This window comes from Spea bombifrons, chromosome 1 (genome assembly GCF_027358695.1).
Source record: "Spea bombifrons isolate aSpeBom1 chromosome 1, aSpeBom1.2.pri, whole genome shotgun sequence".
In the NCBI taxonomy this organism is placed as follows: Eukaryota; Metazoa; Chordata; class Amphibia; order Anura; family Pelobatidae; genus Spea; species Spea bombifrons.
In genome coordinates this window covers 128,675,998-128,702,227 of record NC_071087.1, presented here as the reverse complement: position 1 = coordinate 128,702,227, position 26,230 = coordinate 128,675,998, and the positions used below count along the sequence as shown (strand labels likewise).

Sequence of the window (26,230 nt, the reverse complement as noted above, 5' to 3'; positions counted from 1 at the left end):
ATTTAATGAGCAGACCCCAAGGTTGGAGAGCAGAGGGACAGATGTGAGTAAAGGTCTTAGGCCAGATGGGTATATCACAGCACTCCTTACTGGCTATTAAGCGGTCACTCTCTTGATTGTCAAGTCTTTCCATCTCAAATGCATCATCCTCTCTGGACACTCCTACTTGGCTGATCATGCTCAGGACACTTGCCAATTCCCACTGTTTACCTGACTGCAAGCTTAACAGAGATGTATATTTATATATTCAGAAGTGGGTTTCGAAGAACTGAAGCAAATGTAGCTACATGGAGCCTTAGATACAACTTGCAGTAACTTTGTCTGGATCAGACAATGACACCACATGAATGTGTATAAAGACTCTTCTGTGATCTGAACGCTGAATGACAAAACCTGTTTTCTTTGTAGAGTTACACATTAGCAGCCAACCTCTGCTGCCTCTATGTGAACACTTAATGTTACCGGTTCTGGTGGTACAGCAGTCTAATTAACTGGCATTCAGTAAGGGAAAATATGCTGTATCTTTGATTTTGGCATGTGGACTTTGTATATCAGTAATTTACAGGAAAGAAATTACAAAGTTAGATAGGCTGAAAAAAGACATGCGTCCATCAAGTTCAACCTTTAATGGCGACGTAATGTATTCATCCTCCTGCCTTCACAATTTTTGGAAAAATTACCTTTTGTCTGGTAATACTCGCTTTGTGCAGTTGGCATCGTAAGTCTAAGTAGATGCTGCTCCAGCTGCTACAGTAAAAGCCTTTTAAAACACAAAACTGCTCACTCCCTCCTATTATTACAAGTATATTCCATGTCTTAAAGTCCTGCCATTAAGTGGCACATTCAAATGTAGTTTGTAATAACAAAACCTAAAATACTCTATTGTGATCATAATACTTTATGTGTTGTGCTACTATTGTCTAACGATTGTTTTCTCTTTTGGGTCCAAACTTCCAACTTGTGTGGATACACACTTCTCCGCATCTGCACTAAGCCGTAAAGCACAGAAGGTTTATGTAAACAATTATCTTTAGGAGTAACATGTAAATTTTCCCTTTTTTATACAAAAATGTTTCCATATCTGTGGTCCCAGTTTCGGGAAGGCCCATTTTTTTCCAGCATGACTGCACCCCAATGCACAAAGCAAGGCCCACAAAGATATGGTTGGATGAGTTTGGGGTGGAAGAACCTGACTGACCAGAGTCCTTACCTCAAACCCATCGAACACCTTTGGGATGAACTAGAACAGAGATTGCAAGCCAGGCCTTCTTGACCAACATCAGTACCTGACCTCACAAATACTCACAAATGAATGAGCAAACATTCCCACAGAATCACTCCAAAATCTTGTGGAAATCCTTCTCAGAAGAATGGAAGCTGTTTTAGCTGCAAAACTACATATTGCTGTCTGTGTATTTAGAATGCGATATCATAAAGTCCCTGTTGGTATAATGGTCAGGTGTCCCAATACTTTTGTCCATATATATATGAATCACAATCAGTGGCAACAGCAAACACGAGCAAAATCCACTCATAATTACACAGAGAGCTCTCAACATTTTGCCAAGTAAAAACACGCTGTTAAGTAATAGGGTTACAATAGGATTAAAACTTAAGTCTCACGTGGGTAAAATTAATTACTAAGCAGAAACTGTAAACACTAATAAGGTTCTCGAAGATGGAAGAAGAAACATCCTTTGTGGGAATATGTTTTTATGTTTTTAGCATTTGTGAAACAGATGAAGCTGTGTGTTTGCGTGCACTAAAAAGAAAAAGTAACACTCAGAAGCTTAATGATCACTTGAGAAAGATAATTAGGATGCTTTACATTATATATATTAGCAAAATAAAACTCAAACCTTGGTTACCAAAATGTGATCGCTACTTTAATTAAGCTTAAGGAGTCTCCATGGTAACCTGGGTTTGCACTGTTTGTTCATGTCTAGCAATCTAAAGTATGTTTTACTGCTTCATAGGGTAGCTAATGCTTTATTAAATCCATCGTCTAGGTTTAAAAGTGTACAGAAAAGCTGTGAATATAAAAAAAGAAAAAATGGTTGATTTCATGCAATATAGCCTGGCCTCACTATGATGTGTTAAGCAATGCATAGAACTTTGAGTAGTAAAGACAGTGTAAAACCCCAAATGCCCAAATGACATATGACCTGGATCAGCCTGGGTCATCTTGAGTCCAGGGAGGTCTGGCTTAACTTGCTTGCTACATTACATTACATTTTATTTATGGAGTGTCGGCACATTCCTTAGTGTTGTTACAATAGGGGAAAGTAAAGATTAACAAAAACATTAAAACTAATAATATACACATATTAGTAGATGCTAAGACTTCATTTTATCAGTGGATATATTGAAGTCACTCAGGACTAGGGGATGGTATAGGAGAGCAATAGAGTAATCAATAAAATGTGATGTTTTACGAGAAGGTATGTTAGTCACTGCCAGATGCATGATACGTGGAAAAAGAGACAGGTTAAGCAAACTTTGAAGGAAGAGAAATAGAGGGACTTTATGGTAAATATTGAAAGGTGCACTTGGACCTTTGTCCAGGTCTAGGTGTGTCTGAAGTGTAGGCCAGCATAGGAAACAGCAACAGGATATAAACACAGAAAGTGACGGCAGATAAGAACCATTCGGCCCATGCCAACCAGGTAGTAGGCTTCAGTCACAGAGAGGAGGCTGGGGTGGTTGGGTATAAAGACGCCATGAACAACAGTGATTTTGTTGCACACAGACCATCCATTCCACGTTGACACAGGCAGACAAAAATAGGTTATAGCAAGAAATGAGAAGGTTCAAGGCAGGATCATAGTTTTAATGTGGATATCCCACAATGAATAGTGGGACAAAGCAAGGAACGAAGGCGTTCACGGTAGGATCCCAGTTGTAGCGTGTACATACCAGGCATACATGCAGCATTTTATATCCAGACACAGATGGTGATACAGCATAACTCCTATCATTATAGAGTGAGTCGGGCACTGATGGTGGTAACCATAACTCCCATCATTATATGCTGAGGCAGGCACTGAGGGTGGTACAGCATAGCTCTCATCTCTCACCATCATTTTTGTTTGCATTTCGTTCCTTTTTTGCTCACACTTTCACTGACACTTATTCACGCTCTTTCACACTCACTTTCTTATGCTCTCTTGCTCCCTCACTCTCATACCCACTCACTTTTATTCACACCCTCATGTTCTCTCACTCATGCTTTCATTTATCCAAGCTTCCTCATACTCCCATTCACACTCGCCTGCTCTTATTCATGCTCTCTTACACTCTCACTCACTCTCATGCTGTCTCACACTCTCACTCTTGTTCTCTCACTCTCTTCCTTAGTCTAATTCATTTTTATTCACGCTATCTAACACTTTCACTCATGCTCTCTCATAATCTCACTCATGCTCTCTCAGATTCCCTCACTTTTTCATACTCTCTCTCTCACACTTGCTCTAACTCTAGCTCTCACTTATTCATGATCTTACTCTCTCTTTCACACTCACTTACTCTTATTCATGTTTTCTCACTCACTCACTCACTCACTGTCATTCACACACTTACTCACGCTGTCTCACACTCTCATTCATGCTCGCTAACACTCACTCAACCTTGTATGTTGCCATAAGTTAAAAACACTTTTGCTCTGTTGTCAGATATAAAGAGATACTCTTGGTGGATAATATTGCTCTCCTGCTGCTTTTGCTGCTCCCTGGCCTGACCAGCTGCAGACATGAAACTACTTGGCCCGGCTTTTTGTTCATGTTATTATCATGTGTTCCACACCAGCTAAATACCATGACTCCTGTGCCTATTATTGAGGTCAGTGTCTCATTTTACGTATTTAATACACAGTTGGACCAGTTTTGTTTTATGTAAAAGTAAGTTCCGGAGTGAAAGGAAATGTAAGGATTAGTTAGAAGTGTGAGTATGTTTTTGTTTGACGATTTTTGTTTGAATGTCTGTTCACCCCATTGTAAATATATAGATACTGTATTTATCGGCGCATACCACGCACCGGGGTATAACACGCACCCCTGTCCGGACCGGAAGTGAGGGAGACGCGGCTGCAAATCATGCAGCTGTATGATTTATCGGCGTAAGAAGAGGAAACATGGTTTCCTCTTCTTATTTTAGTTATAAAAGTGCGTGTTATACGCCGATAAATACGGTATATGTGTTCTGCTGTTGCAGAGGGAACAATCAAAATATATTATTGAAAACCATACCTATGGAAATGACTATGAATGTGACATGTTAATTTGGTGCCTTATGATTTAGCACAGGTGTCAAATTGTGGCATCAATTCCATGTCTTATATAATTAATCGATACATACAAATTAAGGGTCTGTATGTGTTAATTTAGTTGATCTATACCTACAATGCTGTGTTTTCATGTGTTGGTTATTTGATCAAGCAATACAGTGTATGTATGTATTACACTATGATCACTATGTTGTGTATCTTGGGGTATTTAGTTTAAGTATACCTAAAAAGAAACCCCATATAGTTTATTGACTTTTGTTTTTGGTGAGGGATACCATTTTGGCTTTGCAGCACAATGTCTTCAGCCCACCTGAGTGTATTCCAGTGCTTAACAGCGCTAAACCTTTCACCTGCTTGTACTTCGTATTTTGTGTGGTAATCTGAATCCCCTTCACTTTTGAGTAGTAGAAGAGGACAAAGGGCCTCTAGGGGGGGAAACAGAGGTTCTCCTGAACACTTAAGGCCGAGTCTGAGTACATACATTTATTCAACAAATATTTTCTACTTGGTACCTCCCTAGAAGGAAGCTTCTTAATAGAGTAAAGGCCTGCGTTTCAATGAACTTTTTATTGAGCAATATCATTCTAATTTTACTCTGGCATTCCTTTCTAAATGTCACTGCTTAAAATAAATGATACAAAGTCAATCCATGTACACAGCTATCTAAAAAGATACACACATGCTCATATTCTAATAAAATAACATATTTATGGGGAAGATATTAGTCATTTTGTGAACAGATCAAAAATATCATATCCCATGACTGTGACTTGAAGTAGAAGAGATTTAACCTTTTCAATATTAGCAATGTTGACAGAAAGTTGTTCAACCATGCTTTCTAACACTAGAGGAGTTAAATGCATGTCAGCACACATTACCATCTTGAAGGAAATACTTCTCGAAAGGTCTAAGGAAAATTAAATCATTAGCGGAATGAAGATGAGGTGTAGTTATTCACAAACTCATGGCTATCATGTGCTAATTAAAACCCTTGAGAATTACTCAAGTGCTTCTTGTCATAAATATGATTGGATCCAATAAAGACATTAAGCTTTGGAACCACACTCTCACTATTTTCTTCCACTGGTTTACAAGATCATCAAATGCTTATTTTTTTCTGAGATGAAAATAGATTTTTGAGAGCAAGTTCATTGCCGAGAAATAATTTTAGATGTTTTATACTACTTGGAAGATAAAGTCAAATGTCAACTTATGTGTTCCGTACATAAAATAGAAATACATAACTAGAATGCGGGATTGTGCATCAGGTCAGATAGAATGGGAGATGGACTGCCATGTTGTACTGCTCATTAAAATAGAAATGGTATTGTGCAGTTTATCTTTAATGCAATCCATAGGACTGCAATCACGTAGTTTAGACATTTTCGGACAAAGAACTTTGTATCCTGCCCTTTCGGTTCGGACAAAATTCGGCTTTTTTATTCGGAAGCAAATGATTTAAGTAATTGCCCCCAAAAAAGCCTTACTCTATTTGCCCCCACTCCTGTCTGTTTCCCCTGGAACCTCCCCATGTCTTGTATCTGCCACTCCCTCTCCACCTGCTCAGTTACCTTCTCCAGCCATCTCCTTATCTCCTCTGATCTCTGGACAGATGCAGAGTCCATGCCAGCAAGAAGGAGCGGGGTCAGTATGAGAGAAAAAAAATGATAGGAGAAAGAGGAGGTATGCAGTGAACACAGTGACTGCAATAGAAGCCGCTCTAAATTATAATATAATCCTTGTTTGTTGATGGAGTAAAGTTTTTCTTACAGACTCTGAAATGGTTAATTGTCATTTGCATATTAATTATGCCCCTCTTGAGATTTTACTTTAATAAAGTTTTACTAAATGATTAAATGGAAGACTTACTTTAATGAGAGGGCGATGGATATGTGGAACAGCCTCCTAGTAGAAGTAACTTGAGGTCCACAGAACCCCTGATGTCTTTATTTTAATTTTTTTCATCTTTGCACTCTCTAAGCTGACGTTATGGTTGAGATTTAAAATAATAATAATAATTAAAAAAGTTTTATTTTAAAGTTACCTAAGATAGGAAGTATATATATATCTATATATTTTTTTCTCTTTTTGTTGTACCCTGTCCTTGATTGTTTTCTGTGGAGTTTGTATTTGCTAATACTTAATAAGCAGCAAATGTTAGACTTATTGGACTCTGCTTAACACATGTACTCACTTTGAAGCTTAACCACATTTTCTGGGGAAGCTCTTGCTGGACAGTGGACTTCTCTGTGCCTGGTTTTATGCTGATTACTTTGTTTTTTTACATTTCATCTGTTGTAAGTGCAATAATTTACCTTATCCACTTAACCAAGTGATACTGTGCCATTGTTGCTGTGTTTTTATATGTTTTAGCTATGAAGAATTAAAGAATATTTTATGATGATCTCATTTATGTCCTTGGAAATTTGAGTGCATTACGTGCAATACTGCTAAGCCCCTATTTGCATACAGAGTTACACTATTTTTTGTCAAATGTCTCTTTTTCCCTATGTGGATGTGCGCCCCATTTGGAAGAGTTGTTAAGCTTGCATGACCCCAGATAGAGCAACATCTTGTATTTACTGCCAATGTTCCATCTGTAACATCACAAGCTGTGTGCCATTTTGTACAAGTTTATTATTTGTGATTTAAAAATTATTTCACTGATTGTAACAGCTATAAGGAATCTACTGGCATTATATAAATAAATGCAATGTAATGCTAGCCACCTTCTGAAACCTGGCCCCTGCATGATTCAAAAGTGTTACTGCAACATCACAAGCTGTGTGCTAGCCACCTTCTGAACCAAGCTCCTGCTGAATTCAAAAGTTATTCAACTACATTTGGACTACTTTGCCAGATCTGCAAGCACATTTATTAATTAATATGTTGTATAATTATGCATATTTTCCTGTATATGTACCAACTATGTATTTTGTGAAGATTGTTTCTTTTTTGGTCAAATGCTCATATGTACCTTTTGATATATACACTCCTTTGTCCTGATACTCTCCTACAAGCCATAACTCTGACCCTTTTTACCTAAGAGAACCTTCTCTTATTTCGCCTCTCTTTTTTTTTTCTCTTGTAGCCTTTCTGTAATATAACAAGCTGTGTGCTAGCCACCCCCTGAAACCAAGCACTACCCACAAATGAACAAAACAGGCTTCCCAGCACATCTCGCTGGGTCTTCTGAGGTAGCAGGCTCCTGCTGTGCAAACCCCTACCTCGTTCTGCTGTCAGGCTGCACCTCTGCTGGCGTACATGAGTGGCCAACACGTATGGTTTAATTGACCCCTGGTTGATGTGGAAATGCCTTGGTTTTGGCCCTGACGGCCTATATTAACGGAGGACTTTCAGTTTGCAGTTGTCCTTTGATGATGTAACACTCTGGTGTGGTTTGTGCATTGTTTTGATTTGTTCTGTTTTTGACCTGGCTTGTCCTATCACCATACCTGGGAACGCTCCCGGTTTGACCCAGCCCCGCTCCCCGCCCATTTTTTCCTTTAAATGGGGGTGATTCCCGCTGCCGTCAGCGGGAACTACCTTGACGTCGGTGGGACCGTCCCCGACATCAGCGAGACCGCCCACTGACGTCAGTGTGTAGTTCTGGCCGCGTCCCGCAAGCGACGGAGCTGAGAAGTTCCCAGGTATGGACATCACAAATTAGGCATTTTGGCTCTTATCTGGCTACGTTCTGACTTTGACGTTTCTCCAGCGATTCAGCTCCAGTTTCCCATCTCACTAGAGCTGCTCCTTCACCTATCCTGCTCAAGGGGATCCTATCTACTGAACCGCTGCATATTGTTACCCTAGCTGCAGGGTTTTCATACTCTGGCAATTTATTTTATTATTATGACCTATAAGTGTGTCCTGGATCTGCTATCCATAAGTTACTGTTGGCAACCACCTAGCCAGCACAGAAGGCTATCCAAACCTACATGAAGCAAACTCAGCCCTGGAGACAACATTTCTAAAAGCTGCCTTCATAATTATATATCCATCATGAAATGGTAATCAAGGAACAGTGCCTTAAATATACCCACTTGTTTTTGCTCTGTAGATATATAGCACTTTGTTGCAGTTAATGTTAATCAATGCTCCTCGTGATCATTAATGGGCTAACTTCAATTTAATTAAAAAGAGGGACTATAATTTTTCACAGAATAAAGCATATATGTATATATTATTAGCAAGAAAATCACAACGATTAAAAATATATATAAATTAATGAATACGTTAATACATACGAGACGAACAGATAAAATCATTAAATGGTTACAAAGTAACTTTTTCTTCGTGACCACAGTAACTTTTTCTGTTTGGAAAATATTGATACTTTTTCAGCCATGATTATAAATACAAATTCTATCATTTTGGGGGAGGGGGTGTTAAAATGTGATTAAAAAAGATTAAGCAACTTCAAAGATACTGCCGTTGCTTCCAGAAAAGGAATAATAGACAATTAATCTAATTTGACTAATATGAATAGATTATCTAATCAAGACTGTAGTATATCTGTTAATTAATATTCATGCAGCAATGCCTACCTAAATGTTTTAATGAAACATAGGTCTAGGCTAAACAATATTTTCTGACTTCTTTGCTTATAAAACGTATTTATCCTAATACTGCAATTAGTGTTCTGTTACTTTCAGTTGTTGCATTCAGATATGGTTTTTGAATCACTAAGTTCATTAAACATTTTACAGATAAAATCACATTAGAAACTGCTTACACTGCTAAGCAGGTTGTTTGGCATGTAGCAAAGAATTAATCTTAAAAAAAAAATATTCCTGTTTGAAAACGTATGTGATCAAAAAATTACTATATATGCATAACACACACAAAAAACATCTAAAAATGAAAAAAAATCAGTAATTTCATATTGAACTTCATTTCATATTAAAAGTGATTTGGCTTGCCAAATGTGGAGGATGAGCCAGGCATGGGAATTGTCTCCTGAGAAGAAGGTGGGTTGACTAAAGTGCTTCCCACCTCCTGTACGTGGTTCTAGAAGAGAGACAATCTTCCCTAATTGGCAGCATATTATTGCACATTGTTGTATCGGGAACAAACCTACAGTATAACTAATGACAATTATCTTAGACTTTTGGTTAGCACAGGTTCTAAATTTGACCTAGCTATCAACCTGCTTATTATTTACTATGTATTTACCTTATTTATATTCTAGACATTTTTAAAGCTAAACCTAGAACATATAGAACAAAAATGCACTCAGAGAAGAGCAAGACCACTTAACCCCCAATGAGATCAAAGATACAAAACCAAGGTTTAACACTAGGTTGAATAAATCCGCTGGACAAAACCGATCAGAGATTAAATCATTCAACAATGTGCTAAATCAATATGGAATCACTCAGTTTCAAGTTCTATAATTAATTTGTTTCGATAAACATTAATCACAAGAGACATATGTTTTCTAATTTGAGTTAGCTGAAATCTCAGAATTGTTCTTGAATCTCAGCCAACTCAAATTAGAAACATGTGTCTCTTATGAGTAATGTTGATTGAAGTAAACTATTCATAGTAGACTATGTGAACATTGAGATGATTAAACGCCCTTGCTGGAGTTTATTTTTGCTTTACTGCACATGTGAAGTGTGTTTTTGTTTTTTTTTGTACAGTGACATAATTTAATTTAGTCAGTTCTACTGGAGGTTAGCTTAAAAATTTGACGGTCTGAAATAAATGTATCTGAGTGCTTAAACTGCGCACCTCATTGAAACATTGAATCGCTGTAAGGCTAGGTTTCCACTTGGGTTTTTTTCCTGCGTTATTTTCTTGATGAAAAACGCCAGGGAAAACGCCAGGAAAACTGCCACTGCATTTACCTGCGTTTTGGCGTTTTTTCTGGCGTTTTAGCCTTTCTGTGGAAATTGTTTTTTGACCTTAGGCATTTCTTCCAGCCTTTACAAGTTAGAAGTTTCACCCAGCTAAAAGGGATTAGGATAAATGGCAAGTCTCTGCCCCCTCCTGATGTCATTTCCTTGGTAGAGTTCTACTTAAACACGACCCAACGGACCCTTTTGTCTCTTTTCTATGGTTTGTAAGGCATGCTTTTTTCCGAATGTCTGCTCCTCCAGGAAGATTGGCCCCAAATGATGGTGCAAATTGTTTGCTGTTGCTTTTGGCACGCAGGATCCAGTTGATGCGTCGGGTATGTTTGTTTGTAATGGCATGTTTGTTCCAAATGGTGTAAAATTCAATATGAACTTTGTTTTGTGTGAAACTGTTTACAGCCTATTTCTCGTAGGACACACAGATACTGGGTCCATCTTCTGCATTGTAACTGTAGAAAAAAACGCCATAAAAACGCCAAGGCAAAACCCACATGGCTTTTTCATGGCGTTTTTCTCTCCCATAGACTTCTATTGGAGAAAAATGCCAAGATTTCCTTGCAAAAAGTGTCAACATGCTGCGATTTTGAAAAACTGCCACAGAGCCCAAAAAAGCAGAAAAACGCCAAAGAGGACTGAAAAAACGCCGAACAGAAAAACGCCAAGTGGATATGGCATTGTGTGATTTCCTATTGAAGAACAGCTAACATCTGGCCGCAGCGTTTCACTAATAAAACGCCGTGTGGCAGAATTGGCGTTATTATGGGCGTTTTTGCAAAAAAAAATCCAAGTGGAAACTTAGCCTAAGGGAAGGTTTTTTTATTATTTAAATGTAGCGCTTTCTGTGCATTTGTACCATTAAATGTACATTTGTTGTATGTGGTTTAGTCAGGCCATTAAATTGCTTACTGCAGGTTTTTTTTTTAATCACCATTTCTGCAAATAACACTTTAGTTAGATAATTGATCAACTCTATTATGTTTTGGTTATTTACTGTACTGCGTGTGAAGCAGGACAAAGATGTGTCCATCAGTACAGATCAAACCTGTCCTTCGATCCCTTCTATTACTGCCGCTAGGAAGGACATTCTATGGCCGACAGATTCACATGTTACACAGGCCTCACAGCAAAGCCAATTATACAGCAGCTTTGACGGGTGGTCACGCATGACTAGACTGATGGCTAAATGTGCCCACAATGGGCGCATTTAATAAATACATCTTTAAGGCTCTGTAGCACCAGGATCTTATGTAACTGTTTAATCAAACCTTTCATTGCACTTTAGCAATTACATGTTAATTATGGGATCACGTTTCACTCCCAATTTTACTATTTTATCCAGGCTAGTTCAATCCTGTTGTACCACAAAAGATGAAATCCGTACATTACGGCTTATTACTTCATTTAAAACCTTGTTTTTTTCCCCTCTCTAACACAATACAGTAGCAATGAAAATCAGCAGAACGCCTCCAAAATTGTTATTCCAAATGGATTTTCAGAGTGGTTTTAATGAAAATATGTCCGTACTGCAGCATAATGCAGGGCTACTAATATGTCTGGAAATTTCAGTCTAGACATAATGGATGGTGAAATGTGTATCCAGAGTTACTGTAAAAAGCTGGAATCTGAAAGAAGCCCTCAATATCTTGAATGATTACTAGATTGATGACCAGGCATGCAATAATTCTACACATATAAATGTTAACCATATTAGAAAGGGAAAAAGCATAGTACAACTACTAAAATATCATGGCTTTGCACATAAAATATTTAATAAGACTAAAGGCTATAACAGTTTCGACAGACTGCTCAGTGTACGTGCTGGGGTTGAACTTCAGACTGATGCATCTCATCACAGAGACTGTTCTACAGGCATCCTGAGGTACATTTAGTACCAATAAAAGATATATAATACATAATAATAAATAGTACATAATAATGCTTGTTTTTTTAATGCAATGTGTGGGAAAAATTATAGCAGAGCAAAGTCCTTGACATATCCATATTCATTTTACATTGGTTAACCTTTAGTTTTGCTCCCATCTTAGACCTTATCTTAAGTTACATTATGGCAGATGCCAACCTACATTGTACTTTATAAATAGATTTGTCTGTTGATTTCAGACTTTACTGTGGGAAGTGCAAAGTAAATGAATGAATATAATATTGCTACTGTCTTCATGTTATGGTTAAACCCATTTAAAGGAATGATGACTCATGTTCATTTTGTTGAAATAGCATCACCATAATGGATTATTAGAAATGTGGTCACGTAGAATGTAAAGTTTCACGATGTTTAGCTGTTCTATGTAAAGTCTTACATGTTACATGTATGGCCATTTCTGTAGGAAAGGTGCTTTTAGGCTCGAAATTGACTGAAGCGCAACCCATTCCATGCAAAATAATGTGTAACTATTAAATGGACAGTAAAGTCTCAAGTCCATAGCTATAAAATAAAAACATACCTACCATCAGGGGCGTAATAAGAAACCACGGGGCCCTGGTGCAAACAGGGGCCCCCAACTTCCACAGACGTCATCTGTGTCATCATTGCCCTCACACAGCTTGTCTGTGCCTTCTTTGCCCATTGCCCCTCGTTCTAACATACAACATATGTAAACACACTCACACACAAGTACACATCCATGCTCACACACAAGTACAGATCCGTGCTCACACACACACGTACACATCCATGCTCATACACACACACATAAAAACAAGTACACATCCATGCTCATACACACACACAAAAACAAGTACACATCCATGCTCACATCCGTATATATATATATATATATATATATATATATACACACAAACACATATACATATATCCCACCTCCTGCCCCTGCATACCTCTCACCGCTCCTGCAGCTTTATCTCTGGCTGCTCGAGCACAGTGTGCCAGCATCCTAGGTTTCAACACAGAGCCACGTGACGTAAAGTGACCCCAATATGTTCCTGTCTCCCCATACCGGTTCAAAATAGTTTAGAAAGGGCCCTTTCGACCTGAATCAGTGCGGTCCCTTTCTAAATTATTTTAAACCGGTACAAGGAGAATGGGTTGCCCCCTAGTGGCATGGGTCCCATTGCAGCAGTGACCGCTACAACCCCTGTAGTTACGCCAGTGCCTATCATATTCTTAGAACAGAGCATTCTGTGTACCATTTGAGATGGATGAACACTTTGACTTTGTCATATGTAAAGGTGCTGTTCAGCACATAAACCTCAGAAGGTATAATCACAGAGACTACATACACTGTCCAGCAGATTAAGTTGAGTTTTTTTTTCCAATTGCCAAGGCAACTACCTATTAGTACAGACCTGGGCAAAGCACGGCCCGCGGGCCACATCCGGCCCGCTGAATAGCTCGGACCGGCCCGCAAAGAGTGTCCTGGTGACTCACCAATGAGTCCGGTGTCCCCCCCCGCCCCGGTCACTTACCTTAAACTCCTGTGTTGGAAGCGTTTGTCTCGGGTGCCGGCGCTTTACGCTGGGCGCCGGCATATGACGTCAGACGCCGGCGATCAGCAGTGAAGCGCCGGCACCCGAGACAAACGCCTCACGCTTCCAACACAGGAGTTTAAGGTAAGTGACCGGGGCGGGGGGGGGAGATCCTGAGAAGGGGTGGTTAGGGAGTTAGAGGGGAGATACTGAGAAGGGGGGGTTAGGGAGTTAGAGGGGAGATACTGAGAAGGGGGGTTAGGGAGGGAGGTCTTACTGTGTGTGTGTGTCTTACTGTGTTTGTGTGTGTGTGTCTTACTGTGTGTGTGTGTATCTTACTGTGTCTGTGTGTGTCTCACTGTGTCTGTGTGTGTCTTACTGTGTCTGTGTGTGTCTTACTGTGTCTGTGTGTGTCTCACTGTGTCTGTGTGTGTCTTACTGTGTCTGTGTGTGTCTTACTGTGTCTGTGTGTGTCTCACTGTGTCTGTGTGTGTCTTACTGTGTCTGTGTGTGTCTTACTGTGTCTGTGTGTGTCTCACTGTGTCTGTGTGTATCTTACTGTGTCTGTGTGTGTCTCACTGTGTCTGTGTGTGTCTCACTGTGTCTGTGTGTGTCTTACTGTGTCTGTGTGTGTCTTACTGTGTCTGTGTGTGTCTCACTGTGTCTGTGTGTGTCTTACTGTGTCTGTGTGTGTCTTACTGTGTCTGTGTGTGTCTTACTGCGTGTGTCTTACTGTGTTCATAGCTTATTCAGTTATTGTAATAAATATTTTAGCCCATTTTTTAGCTCAAAATATTTTTTCCTTTTTTTTCTCCTCTAAAATCTAGGTGCGTCTTATCAGCAGGTGCGTCTTATAGAGCGAAAAATACGGTATGCACTCCGAAGCCTTGTTCATTTTGTTCACTTCTGTGCTGTGCTAATAGTTATTCAGGCCTTACTTATTCAAGCACCTCTACCAATGACGTAGGCTTGAATAACTTTATTAAACAGCACATAAGTTAACAAAATGGACAAGGCTTCGGAGTTTGTAGTTTGTAGAGGTCTGGCCCTCTAAAACCATTCCAATTTCTCATGTGGCCCCATGGGAAAATTAATTGCCCACCCCTGTATTAGTATCTATTTTTCTGGCATAGGGCAATTACATATTACTGGCAAAAATTAAAAGTGAGACCAAATTTTACACAGCCTTAGCTTTAACAATATTAAATTAGGCAGAATCAGTGGAACAGTGTCTAAACAAGTGTTTCTCTACCACTCTCAATACCCGCTTTTCCCAAAATGGAGGGCAAACAAAAGGCAGAATAATCAAATCTCATAATGTACACATATCAGTTCTTAACATTGTTATTTAATATATAATCTGATTATACGAACACGTTAGCGATAGTTTAAAGCAAAAGGACATACAGTAGATGTATGTAGTAGAAAAAACAGTAGAAGGAATATACCGTAGTAAAGAGAAGAAACAGAAGGACATAATACGGGGCGTAACTGTTTACATTAAATAAATAAGCTCTCGTACCATAAAGCAAGCTTAACCAGTTTAACTACACTAAGAGACCTTAAGAGACCCGTATTCAGTGAAAGGGCAGAAGTGTGTAGGTTACACATATGGGTTAGAAAAGTACACCTGATTTTTAAGGAACCTAACACTAAACATAGCATAAAGTTGCTTTAAATAAAGGCAAGACATATATTGAACTCTGTGTTGTCTGAATGTGTCTATACATAATCTTGATAAAATGGGACAATATTGTCTGTTGTTGTTTAGTTTCATTTTGCATTTTAATCAAATATTAAAACTTTGTAGCTATAAAGCTTTACAGACCCGTAGTTCTTACATGAATAAGTCAATGGACAAAAAGATATTTGGACCCACAATGCTAATAAACAGCAACAAACTCCTTTCTGGTCTTAGCACTGGGTAAACGTTGGCTTATGCTCCATAAAAGCCAGCTCTCCAATGTCTATCTTCTTGTATGGCGGTTATATGTATGCATGGACCCGTCATTTGTAAATGGTGGGATTGTGAGGTACGGTATGTTTCAGATAAGAAAATCTAATTATCTTTGTACGTGGTGTAAGTCAAATCACCAACAAGTCAACCAGAGAAGTCAATTGATCTCCACAGCAATTAGTAACTCTACCCTAACCTACTAATTACTAGACATTGTAATTAGCTCGGTACAATTCCTGTTGTACAGCTTAAGGGAATGGGTTTTCTGGCAACTTAAAAAAACAAGATTCCTTATACAATCTGCTTGGTTGCGGAACTTACTACCAAATGTTATTATGTAGGCACAGAAAATAAGTATGTCTAAAAACAGAGCAAAACATTTTTCCAAAAATAGCTGGCAATTTGTCATACAGAAAAAAAGAATAAAGATATCTATTAAAATAGGGCAAGCTATCAACAACAAATATCAAGAAAAAAACCAAAATTGCATAAAACAAAATGTGGCCTTTTTATGCGCTAATGACGGCACCCTATTTGGGGTTGTAATATTTATTTTTTGCTTAAAGATAACAAGTAATGTATTAATCTATGTGTCATACATGTTAACATGTTTATTTTTAAAAAAATATGCATTATAAACAACACTTTGGTCCTCAAGATGCTATTGCCAAAAGTGTAACAATTATATGTATGATGACATATCCATACTAAAATAGTTCACATAAGTTATAGGACTCGTTGGAAAATTTTTCTAAAACTATTATATTTTATACAGGCTACAAAACTGATAATATGTAGCACCATGTCTACATTTTCTTTATATTTGTCAAAAGCTTGCGACTACCTGTATGTCATATGGTTCAGCTTTTTCCAAATCTACACAGTTATAAATCAGAGTCGCGAATATAACAAAATACTGGCCCACTTCTTTTGGAAGTCACACCGTATTTAATAGTACTACTTTCGTATTAAAGGAGTTTTTTAGGTAAGCTATTTCCAGGAAAATATTTGCATTGTTATATACAATAATAAACGATCATAAAAATATTTATATAAAATTAATCTGGATGTACATTTAAAAGAATACAATATTCTGAATACGTGGAATTTCACATCATAATTTTATAAATATAAATTTCCCAAATAATATGGAAATATTAAAAAGACAAAAGAAATACCGATTCATCTTGTCCCAACGAATGAAGGATGAGTTTCTTGGCCTCCAGAAAAAGTGGATGCCCCAGGTCTTCATATGGTGTATAGTTGGGGCAGTAGTACCCCTGCTGCGTGAGCTGCTTCTGTCTACGATGGTAGTGGGCCTCAAAGACCTCTTCTCGACTTGGTTCCCAGCATTTGAAAAGAGTTGGACTTCTGGCCTGAATTTTTACTCCCTTTTGGCTTGAAATGGAAAGTGGCTTTATAACCACATAATTCCGAGGATCCAAATATCCGGGATTTCCAGGCATCTCTACCCTGTCATAAGTGATTTACAATTCTTTAGTCTAAATGCCTGCCTTTGTAAATAGATATACTCAATAAAAATAATACAAATGTTTAAAAATATATATTCTGAATTAAATCTACTAAGTAAATAAAAAAAATAAATCTTAAAATAAAATCATGAAATAATGCTAGGCTGCGCAATTACATTAAAAGTAAATAGAATTGGTGAAAATAACAGGACATCTATTGAATACAAATCTCCAATAATTTACTTTAAAAAGTAAAAATAAATAATGATAAAAAACTATTAATGTAAAATATAAGACGCTCACATTACATCATTACTTATATCCAGCTAGCAGGCACCCTGCATCTAAATATATAAGTTATGAAGCTTGTCTAAGAGAAAACGGATTGCTGCGAGCATTTCAGCACAGAGTGACCGAGACAGACAGAAACAACTCCGTTGCCATTAGTTACCAGCATGCCTGTCTCTCAAACAACGAGAGCACACACATTATGATAGCATAGAACATACTCCAACAAAACGAATGGAACACAGTTCTGTTTATGTATTGAATTGTATACATTTGAATATTATACGTGTCTTATTTTTAACTAATAATAATTTGAGCAGAGGATTTTTGTGTTTTAGGAGGAAATGCTGAGTTGGTGTCCCCCTACTAGTATTCAGTGGTTTGTTCCAAAGTTCTACACACTGGTCAGAGAGGGGAGGAGATAAAAATGACTCAGTAACTAGTTGACATGCAAACATGCAGGAAAGGGAACTAGTGATTTATTGACATATACTACTGGCCCTCTGTTATTTCCACATAGTATATGTTGGAAATAAGTGTCAGTATTGTTATGAGGGTTTTACTAAACTGTCCCTAAAAGAATAATGTATATTAAATTACACTGTCAGTACACTAATATACATTCTTTTAAATGAAAAGAGACCCGAGGTTGAATCTGCTGCGCTGGAGATGCAGCTCTCTGTAGCCTACTGTCGGCTTTAATTCTGCTTCATTTACCACATTTAAAGTGATTTCCTCCAGTTGTATGTCATGTTATGTACTAATTGTTATGTCCTGTCCTGTACAAATTTTACAGTGTTGGGGAATCTGATGGCGCTATATAAAACAATAAATAATAATAATTTCCAGTAATAGGTGGGGCAATTTATAAAACACTGGCTGCATTATAAAAAGCCTGCGTGGAAAGTACCAATGCGACCGCTTAAGAAAGTATTGTTATATATTTTTTAAACAAGCTGGATTTTTGTATAAAAGTTGATTTGTGTTCAGTGTGAAATTTGCAAGCACATTTTCTGCTATTTATACATACATTACTGTAACTCCTAGGGCTGTAGCATACTGCGAAGTAGCTGTGTTTCACTTATCATAATAACAAAGAGAGAGCCATTAGACGACATCAGGGTTATATATATATTCTATACTACATCCTAAAATCCATGTAATGTTAACCCCTTAAGGACAATGGGCGGTCCCTAAACCCATTGAAAACAATGCATTTTGAGCCCGTATATGTATGGGCATTGTCATTAAGGGGTTAACAATATAAAAAGATTTGCTGTAGAATGTTGATAATCATCCAAAGATGAACACAGAAATTAGTTGTAAAACTGAAGGGACGTACCATATAACCTTTATTTTTAAGTATTTAGAATGATTTTATCCCCCGCACACACACAATTTTAAGAACACAATATGTGGAACGACATATGGGTAGTATCCATCAATAAGTAGTACCATTCAACCATACGCAGGCTAAGTAATGTATAGTAGCTCTACTGATAACTATTTATGTAAATAAGTAAGAAAACAGTAATAATGTATTCTGTTTAATTAACACAGTTTTTTCTCTTTATATACACATTATTGTGACTTTTGTAGGACAATAACAGAAGGACAGAGGCATGTGGGTCCCCTTGAGGGACTGTTATTCTTAAAGATAGACAGTTGGGCGGAAGATAAAACAAGTACCACACAACTGTTCTCTAATAATATATCCAATGTAGCATGGGGAACAAAACATGTAATGCAAGAGCTTGTATATGCAAGAACTTATTTTAATCTCTTTACCAATTACCAATAAGGTGCCAGGTACAACATGGGTAAAACATGGTCCTGTTTTCCCACGATCTCAGTGATGGGGTCGCTGCTGTAGCTGACTGCTCAGTGACCATTTCCATGCATGTGATTGCTTTTACAGCTAGTCACATGTATGGGTCCAGTTAGATGACAAGGTCTGTTCTCTTTCTCATCTTCTCACTATAATAGCTGGATACAGATTTTTATTTTATATTTTTTACTTGACCCTAGGGGGTTTATGCTTTATATGACATTTTAATGTATATTGGGTAGTCAGGTTTAGGATTATGGCTAGGTAGGGGTAAAAAAAAACAACTAAAAAATACAAAACGTAACCCCTTAATGACAAAGCCCGTACATGTACGGGCTCAAAATGCATTGTTTTCAATGGGTTTAGGGACCACCCATTGTCCTTAAGGGGCTAAAATAAATTAACATTATATAGGAATATATTTTTGATATTTTTTCCCATTTATACCAGCAGTGTATAAGTTATATAACATTTATAATACATAAAATATAAAATGTATCCGTGAATTTTTTTTTTTTTTTCATGGAATTGCGGAGTTGAAATTTGAACAGTGTTTTAAATGTTTGTTATACACTAAAGCGGTCGAAAATGTCTTTAGTTACAATATTTTATTGATGGAAAATAAACCTGTTAAATTTCAGATTACCATTTACAATAATTCTATCTATATTCCTTGTATTTCAAACCCTAATACCCAAATATTACTAATTATCAATATAATTGTAATTAAAGCTTTATGTGCAAAAAGTCAATAAAGACTAAATGAGAGTGAACTAAAATTATGTGTTTCTATTTAATTGTATTCTTTACCTGGTATTGGTAATTTGGAGAGATAATTGTTTATGGACAGCAGGATGTAGGGTATTTGTTCCAAGCCTAATTGCTGTGCTTTTTGTTAAGCAACCGAACGTTCGTAATCATGATACAGCTTTCAGCGATGGACGTAGAATAGTAAAATGAATTTAATGTTTTATCTGAAATGGGATATTTTGTAGAGGTTCTTACAAAGAAATATAGGCTGCGGATGCGTGTGCTTAATTTGTATCTCCATGTGTTAAATAAGATAAATTATACAAAACTGAGGTCATTAGAGAAATCATACTGCCATTTTTCAAAGGGATCTTGGTTGTTCCTTATTAGCCTGTAACATAAGGTGCATTCTTGCTTTATATACAATTTGCTTATTTCCAAATCTGTGTGACAATGGTCCTCTCCAGCCGTAGCATACATCCACACTACACCATTATGTTCAATTTTTAGAATGACTAGACAGGCAAGGGGGTTTGAGCCAGAAGCCTCCTTTGTCTAGACAGATGGCAGATCCTGCGCAAGAGATGACCAAACACCTTGCTACAGCCTGTTACAATTGCATACCCATAGCAGCCGAAGGCCTGGTTCAGTTAGCAGGAGCCATTGGTCGGTATGGTGATAAGATTCCTTTTCATACTTTGTACCAGATCTCATTTTCAGATAAAAGAACCATTGTTTTTGTAACATGCTATTAAAATTAAATGCCTGCATTATCTATCATTAAGTTGGGCTCTTCGTATACCTTTTTGTTTGTTTGTTTGTTTTTAAAAGTCTTATAAATGATTTAAGAAACACTAAAAGTAATAGCGTTGTGAGCTGTGTTGAATGGTTTATAATTTGACTTGTCTCCTTTAACTGTTTATGTTCTGCATGCTTGGGTAACACCTACTTTCCACATTATCCCTGCTTATATTTTGTACACCTTTAGAAACAAAGTCATATTCTGCAAGTCATTGGCTTTGAGTAAACATATACGGCTGGATGTTATTCCAAAAATTGCATGCATAGCCTCTTTGCTACAAAAATGATAATTTTTTAAAACCCTTTTTTTTTTTTTTTTTTTTTTAAAGAAATGCTCATTTTCCATCTGGCGGCGTGAGATTCTGCCATTACAATACTATTAAGTTATTCATACAATATCAGCATGCAAGGGTAGGAAATCCCTCATATACCAGTTCTGCCTTTTCCAAACATGCAAATAGCTGTGGTTAGGCATTCGTGATGTTACTTGGAGGATAGGTAATATGTGTGAATTTCAGTTCTCTGCTGTAGGAAAGAAAATAGCGGTCTATGCTGAATGATTTTCCCTGTAAAATGATTGTCTATACGAAGTCAGCGAGGCGTGTCCCTCATGCCTTTATTTGCAATATAAGTGGTGAATGTTCGTGATTCTTCTGGCGGAAAGGCAGAAAATTACCCCTTACAAAGACATACTTCAGCTTAGCTTGAGGAATTCTGCATTTAATTGATGATTCTTAACAAAAGTGTACCAGTGTTATCTTACCATTTAAATAAAGAACAATCATTTATGTATCGAGCAGTTGCCATTTGCTTGTGCTCTCCGAGTTGTTGTTTAAATGTGTTCATTATTTTCCAATCACTTGAATGCGTGGTACTCATTATGTTTCTATGATTAAGCAAACAGTTCAAGGTGAAATTCAATCAGCTGAACAAGGAACGGTATAATGACGGAGGCTCCTGATTACCTAATACAAAAGAAGTCAGCAAGTTAAAGGGAAATTGTTCTCTTGTTTTACCTTACTAACCTTTGCACACTGTGCACATCCTTTGCATTTTCTCTGGACTGAATACACAGGGAAACGATTTATTTATGTTTTTTTGATTAACATGACTTTGAGGTGAGAAGACATACACCCAACATTGGGACACCTTCATTGGTGTGGGCTGATACAGTGCAAGGGAGAGATTTGAGGCAGGGCGCTTGTCTACTACCCATCTCTCAGATGAAATACAAAATGGCCACGTGGAATCTGTAATTGAGGTCTGTACCTCGAAAGACCTCAATGAACATTACAGCTTTCTGGGTTGGTCAAGGCTGGTTAAGGCATCAGAGGATCTGCCCAACCGGGCAATAATCCCAGGACTGGAGTGGTGTTTGGCTGGGACTGTGCTTGAAAATTGTGACCATCCTGTGAAAAACAGGGAATTATTAGAAGGGAATAACAGTAGAATATGTAAACTTGTAATATGTTAACTTGTCTTGAATAAGAAGTAGGACCATCCTCAGGCCAGCTCTTTTCTTAGTGAACTCCTACTCTTAGTGAACTCCTACGCAATTTAGGCAGAGAGATAAATAGGGACCAAAATTGAAATAACTCTTAGGAGCATTTAAAAGGGAGATACCACGTAAATGTAAAGGGACCTTTCAGCTTGCGTTTAAATGCATATAAGAGTGTCCCTTTAGCTAATGGTCCAACAAGTTCTCCACTTAGGTTCATTTCCTGTATCTATAGTAAAATCTGTCATACTTTGTATCGTATACTACAATGCTAGGTGGGTTTATCATAAACAACTATACCCGTCTCTCTCTCATATGTATACCTCTTTATCTGGGTTATTAGGATCTTGTTTATAACATAACTGTGAGCATAATGCCCTGAAACTCAGGACGTACCAACATAACCCTTGTATTAGTTAGTGGATGAAGGTCTTCTTCTCTTTGGATCTTAGTTTGGTTCAGGCTGCCCTCATTCTTACAGAGCCCTTTTCGGTTTCTGATGCTTTAGGGTTTTTTTGTATCGAGCATGAAAACAATAACAAGCTTTTTCCCGTTTAATTTGTTGCTTTTAATGTTAAAGAGTTGAAGGGTAATTTATTGATTACAGGTGTTTAGAAAAGCAATGCAGTACTTCCTCATTTAAATGGAAATTAACACTGGAGATGAAATTCAATAATGTCCAAGTAATTTCCCCTCATTTACATAAAGTGCCAACAATGTTATTATCTTCATTGCTTCACCAAAGCAAGATTATATTATGGAATTAATAACTGGTTACCCTTTGACACATGAAGCCGCAATTACTCCTATATTAGTTTTGTAGCAATATGTACCTTTGAGACCTGTTCTGCTAATTTAGTATATTAGCATTTTTTTATAAAGTGACCAGACATATAATCGCTAAAATTAGAGTTTGCAGGCATATTGAATATTTCAGCTTTCCAACTTCATTGTCCATTTTGAGGGACCAACTTCAAACGAGCAGAGGTGGCCCTGCATAATACATAGTTAATGTCAGATGGTTTCTAAAATCTTTTCACAGAGAAATAACACAGATTCAGCTATACATTTTGCAGGGCCAGTTGAGTCCTTCTACAGAATAATCTCACTGGGCTTGGCCTTTCATAATGCATATAGGTATCACAGAATTCAAATATTAAGCTCAATTGAAAACCTCTGTTAATATATATACTAGCAGTGTAGTTACCTCAGGAGCTGCTCTAGACCAGCCCCAGGGCAGCACCTTCAGCTGTCCCCTCTGTCCTGAAGTTATATCTCTATATAGTCTAAATAGGTCAGTTATCGAGATCAGAGGCCTTCTTTGCAACCAGTGCATTGAGCACACCGGGGCCCCCGGTCTCCCAAGAGCACAATCTGTCCCCCTTGTTTTGTGGCAGAGGGACTGCTGGTCTCCTGGACCTGCCATCCAAGGTCTTGCAGAAATACCCCTCTCCCTACTATTCACAATGACATTACTTGGAAATATCACAATGTTGTTCAGATTTTCATACTACATACCAGGTTGTTTTATTTTTTCATTTAGTTCCAAAATATTAGCTACTAGAAGATGCAAGCAATCAATGTAATGACTCCTACGCAGTTACTACAGTCCCAGTACCTAACTTAAAAATGGTTGGATTTACTTATTGCAATAAATATGAAAAGCTCACCCCTGTGGGTAAAGACTCAATTTTATTCCGCAAGAAAATGTTCATTTAATGTGCAGCAACAGAAATGGCAGTACTGATGTGGCTAATTCCTATGTAGTTTTTGTGTATTTTAATATGATCTTTATTACTTTGCAAATGTATACTCATGAATACCCGTTGGTCATATTAATTTGCATCTGTAAAGTGTTGCCCACCCCTCTATTAGCCAAATGATTTATCACTTATTCCCATATTAAACTTGCATTAAAATGTAACTACAACCTCCCTCTACCCTGATGTCCAGTGGTGATCATGCATTTCAGTGAGAATTATAGCAATCTTATTTCATGCAAGCATGCCCCTTTGTATGCAATGTAGCCATTGCTTGAATGCTGGTGATGTACAAGCACAAATGTACTGAGGACTTTTATAATCGTGGCTCTTAGATCAATCATAGATTTTAGTCCAGTCAGAAAACTGGATTCATAAAGCAGCCGTATGGTCTAATAATTCCATAACTAATATTAGCACTTAGTACTTTGGGTTACCACTGAGCCCATTTCAAGCATTGTGTTGGCTATCATGATACAAACATTTTTGATCAACTAAAAGTAGAATATGGTATAATTATCATAGTAACTAATGGAATGGTCTCACACTTTGTACTACTTTTTCCAATATACAACTGCTCATTACACATAGCCTGCATTGTATAGGAGGATATTTGTATTAGAGAGTTTGGTTTCACATACTTTTGACTTGTTTCATTTTTTGAAACAGTTGTACAGTTAGTTTATTGTATTTTTCATTTTTGTATTTTTGGGGGTTGGAATAGAAGCAACATATTCACTATTAGCAATGTATATTTTTCTATTCCGGGTAAAGAGGATTTTTTTATTGTGTACATTGTATTACATTGTTTTTATTTTCTTCCTAAAGAAATGTGCTAATGTGCATTTGCAGCATTTTGTAAGTTCTAGTGGTTAGTTTCCAGAATCAAGTTTATCAAACTGTGATTCCGTATAATCAAAATGACGTTGATATAACTGATAAGAATGGAGGTTCGTATAGTCCACTAGCCAAGGCTGGTTTTATAGTATAATAATTAGTGGCTTTGGAATGCTACATAAGCAGTTATTCATATAAATATATCAAACTGACTTTGATGTTAATTGACTTTAGCATTTAGATATTATGGATTGTTTTCTAAAATTAATAATTGGTCTAGGTGACATTGAATTTACCCTTCTGTCTCATCATTTTATGGAAACGATATATTTGCTATAAAATCTGTTGATCTTTTAGAAATACTCCCAAATACATTTATGAGAAAAGCTTAATCAGCATAAGCCAAGCAGAACATTTTTATGTGACGGGTTTGATTCAAAATGATCCGCATTAAACCAAAAGGAAGCAAGGCTAATCTCTATACATAGTATAATAGCCTTGTCTTTGTGGAAATAACTGAACAGGGCAACAGCCAATAAAGGTCCGATAAAAATGTAATTGGTGATATTTGTAATAAACCCAGCCCAAAACACAGTATGTTAGTGTAGGCATCTAGATGTTAAAGAAGAAATAGGAGGAGGAGGATATAGGCAGTGACATGGGGGTGTGGAAGATGGGCGGTAGGTGATGTCACAGAGAGAAGTTGTGAATACGTGGGAAGGTAGGCCATGATGCAGAGGAAGTTGTGGGGATAGCGGAAGTAATGGAGTTTCAAGTGCGGCGGCAGGACGCTGATGGATATGGACAGTGATTAGAGAGATGATGATTGGGTAGTAATACAATGGACGTGGTGATGCTGAGGTTAGGTGGGATAAAAAATTATTGGGACCAAAGGTTCACTGGAAAGTGTTGTGTATGGGAGGGAAAGTGGGCGTGAGAGGCTGAGGGTATATAATGTTCCTGGGCTGAGGGGTTGCTGGATACTTTTGAGTGTGTGGTGGATAAGGAACTGACAGCTATTGTGTGCTGTGGTTGATGAGGAGCTGCTTCATAGTGTTGTGTGCAGCGAGGTTAGGGGCAGCTGGATAGTGTGTATTAACAGTGTTTTTTTTGTGGTGAGTGAGGGGCTGCTGGATACTGTTGGGTGTACGGTGGGTTAGGGGCTGCTGGATACTGTTACATGAGGGGTGGGTATTTTGCAGAGAGGCTGAGGGATATTATTGTATGCAGGGGGGCCATGGGGTGTCAGATAAGCTAATGCAGAAGCAAAGTGGCAGCTAGATATTATCTGTTAGTGTTGTGTGCATGGGCTATTATGGGGTTAGGGGATGCCAGATAGTGTTTTGTGTAGAGGAAGCAGATAGAGCGAAGAAAATGAGAGCGATAATAACACACCCGTTTAACGAAAAAAGGGCAAATTGGGCTCTCAGTCTCTCACACTCATATTCT

The 26,230-nt window shown here is 37.6% G+C and overlaps 1 protein-coding gene across 1 annotated transcript in view; it reads right to left on the bottom strand.

Moving 5' to 3' along the window:
* CCDC60 (coiled-coil domain containing 60) overlaps positions 1–17,044 on the bottom strand; it is a 61,358-nt gene extending 44,314 nt beyond the window's left edge. Inside the window, exon 1 of the mRNA XM_053473456.1 lies at positions 16,726–17,044. Within this exon, the coding sequence (XP_053329431.1) occupies positions 16,726–17,013 (288 nt within the window). The 5' untranslated portion in view covers positions 17,014–17,044. The remainder of the gene's footprint in view (positions 1–16,725) is intronic.
* Positions 17,045–26,230: the final 9,186 nt, after the last annotated feature.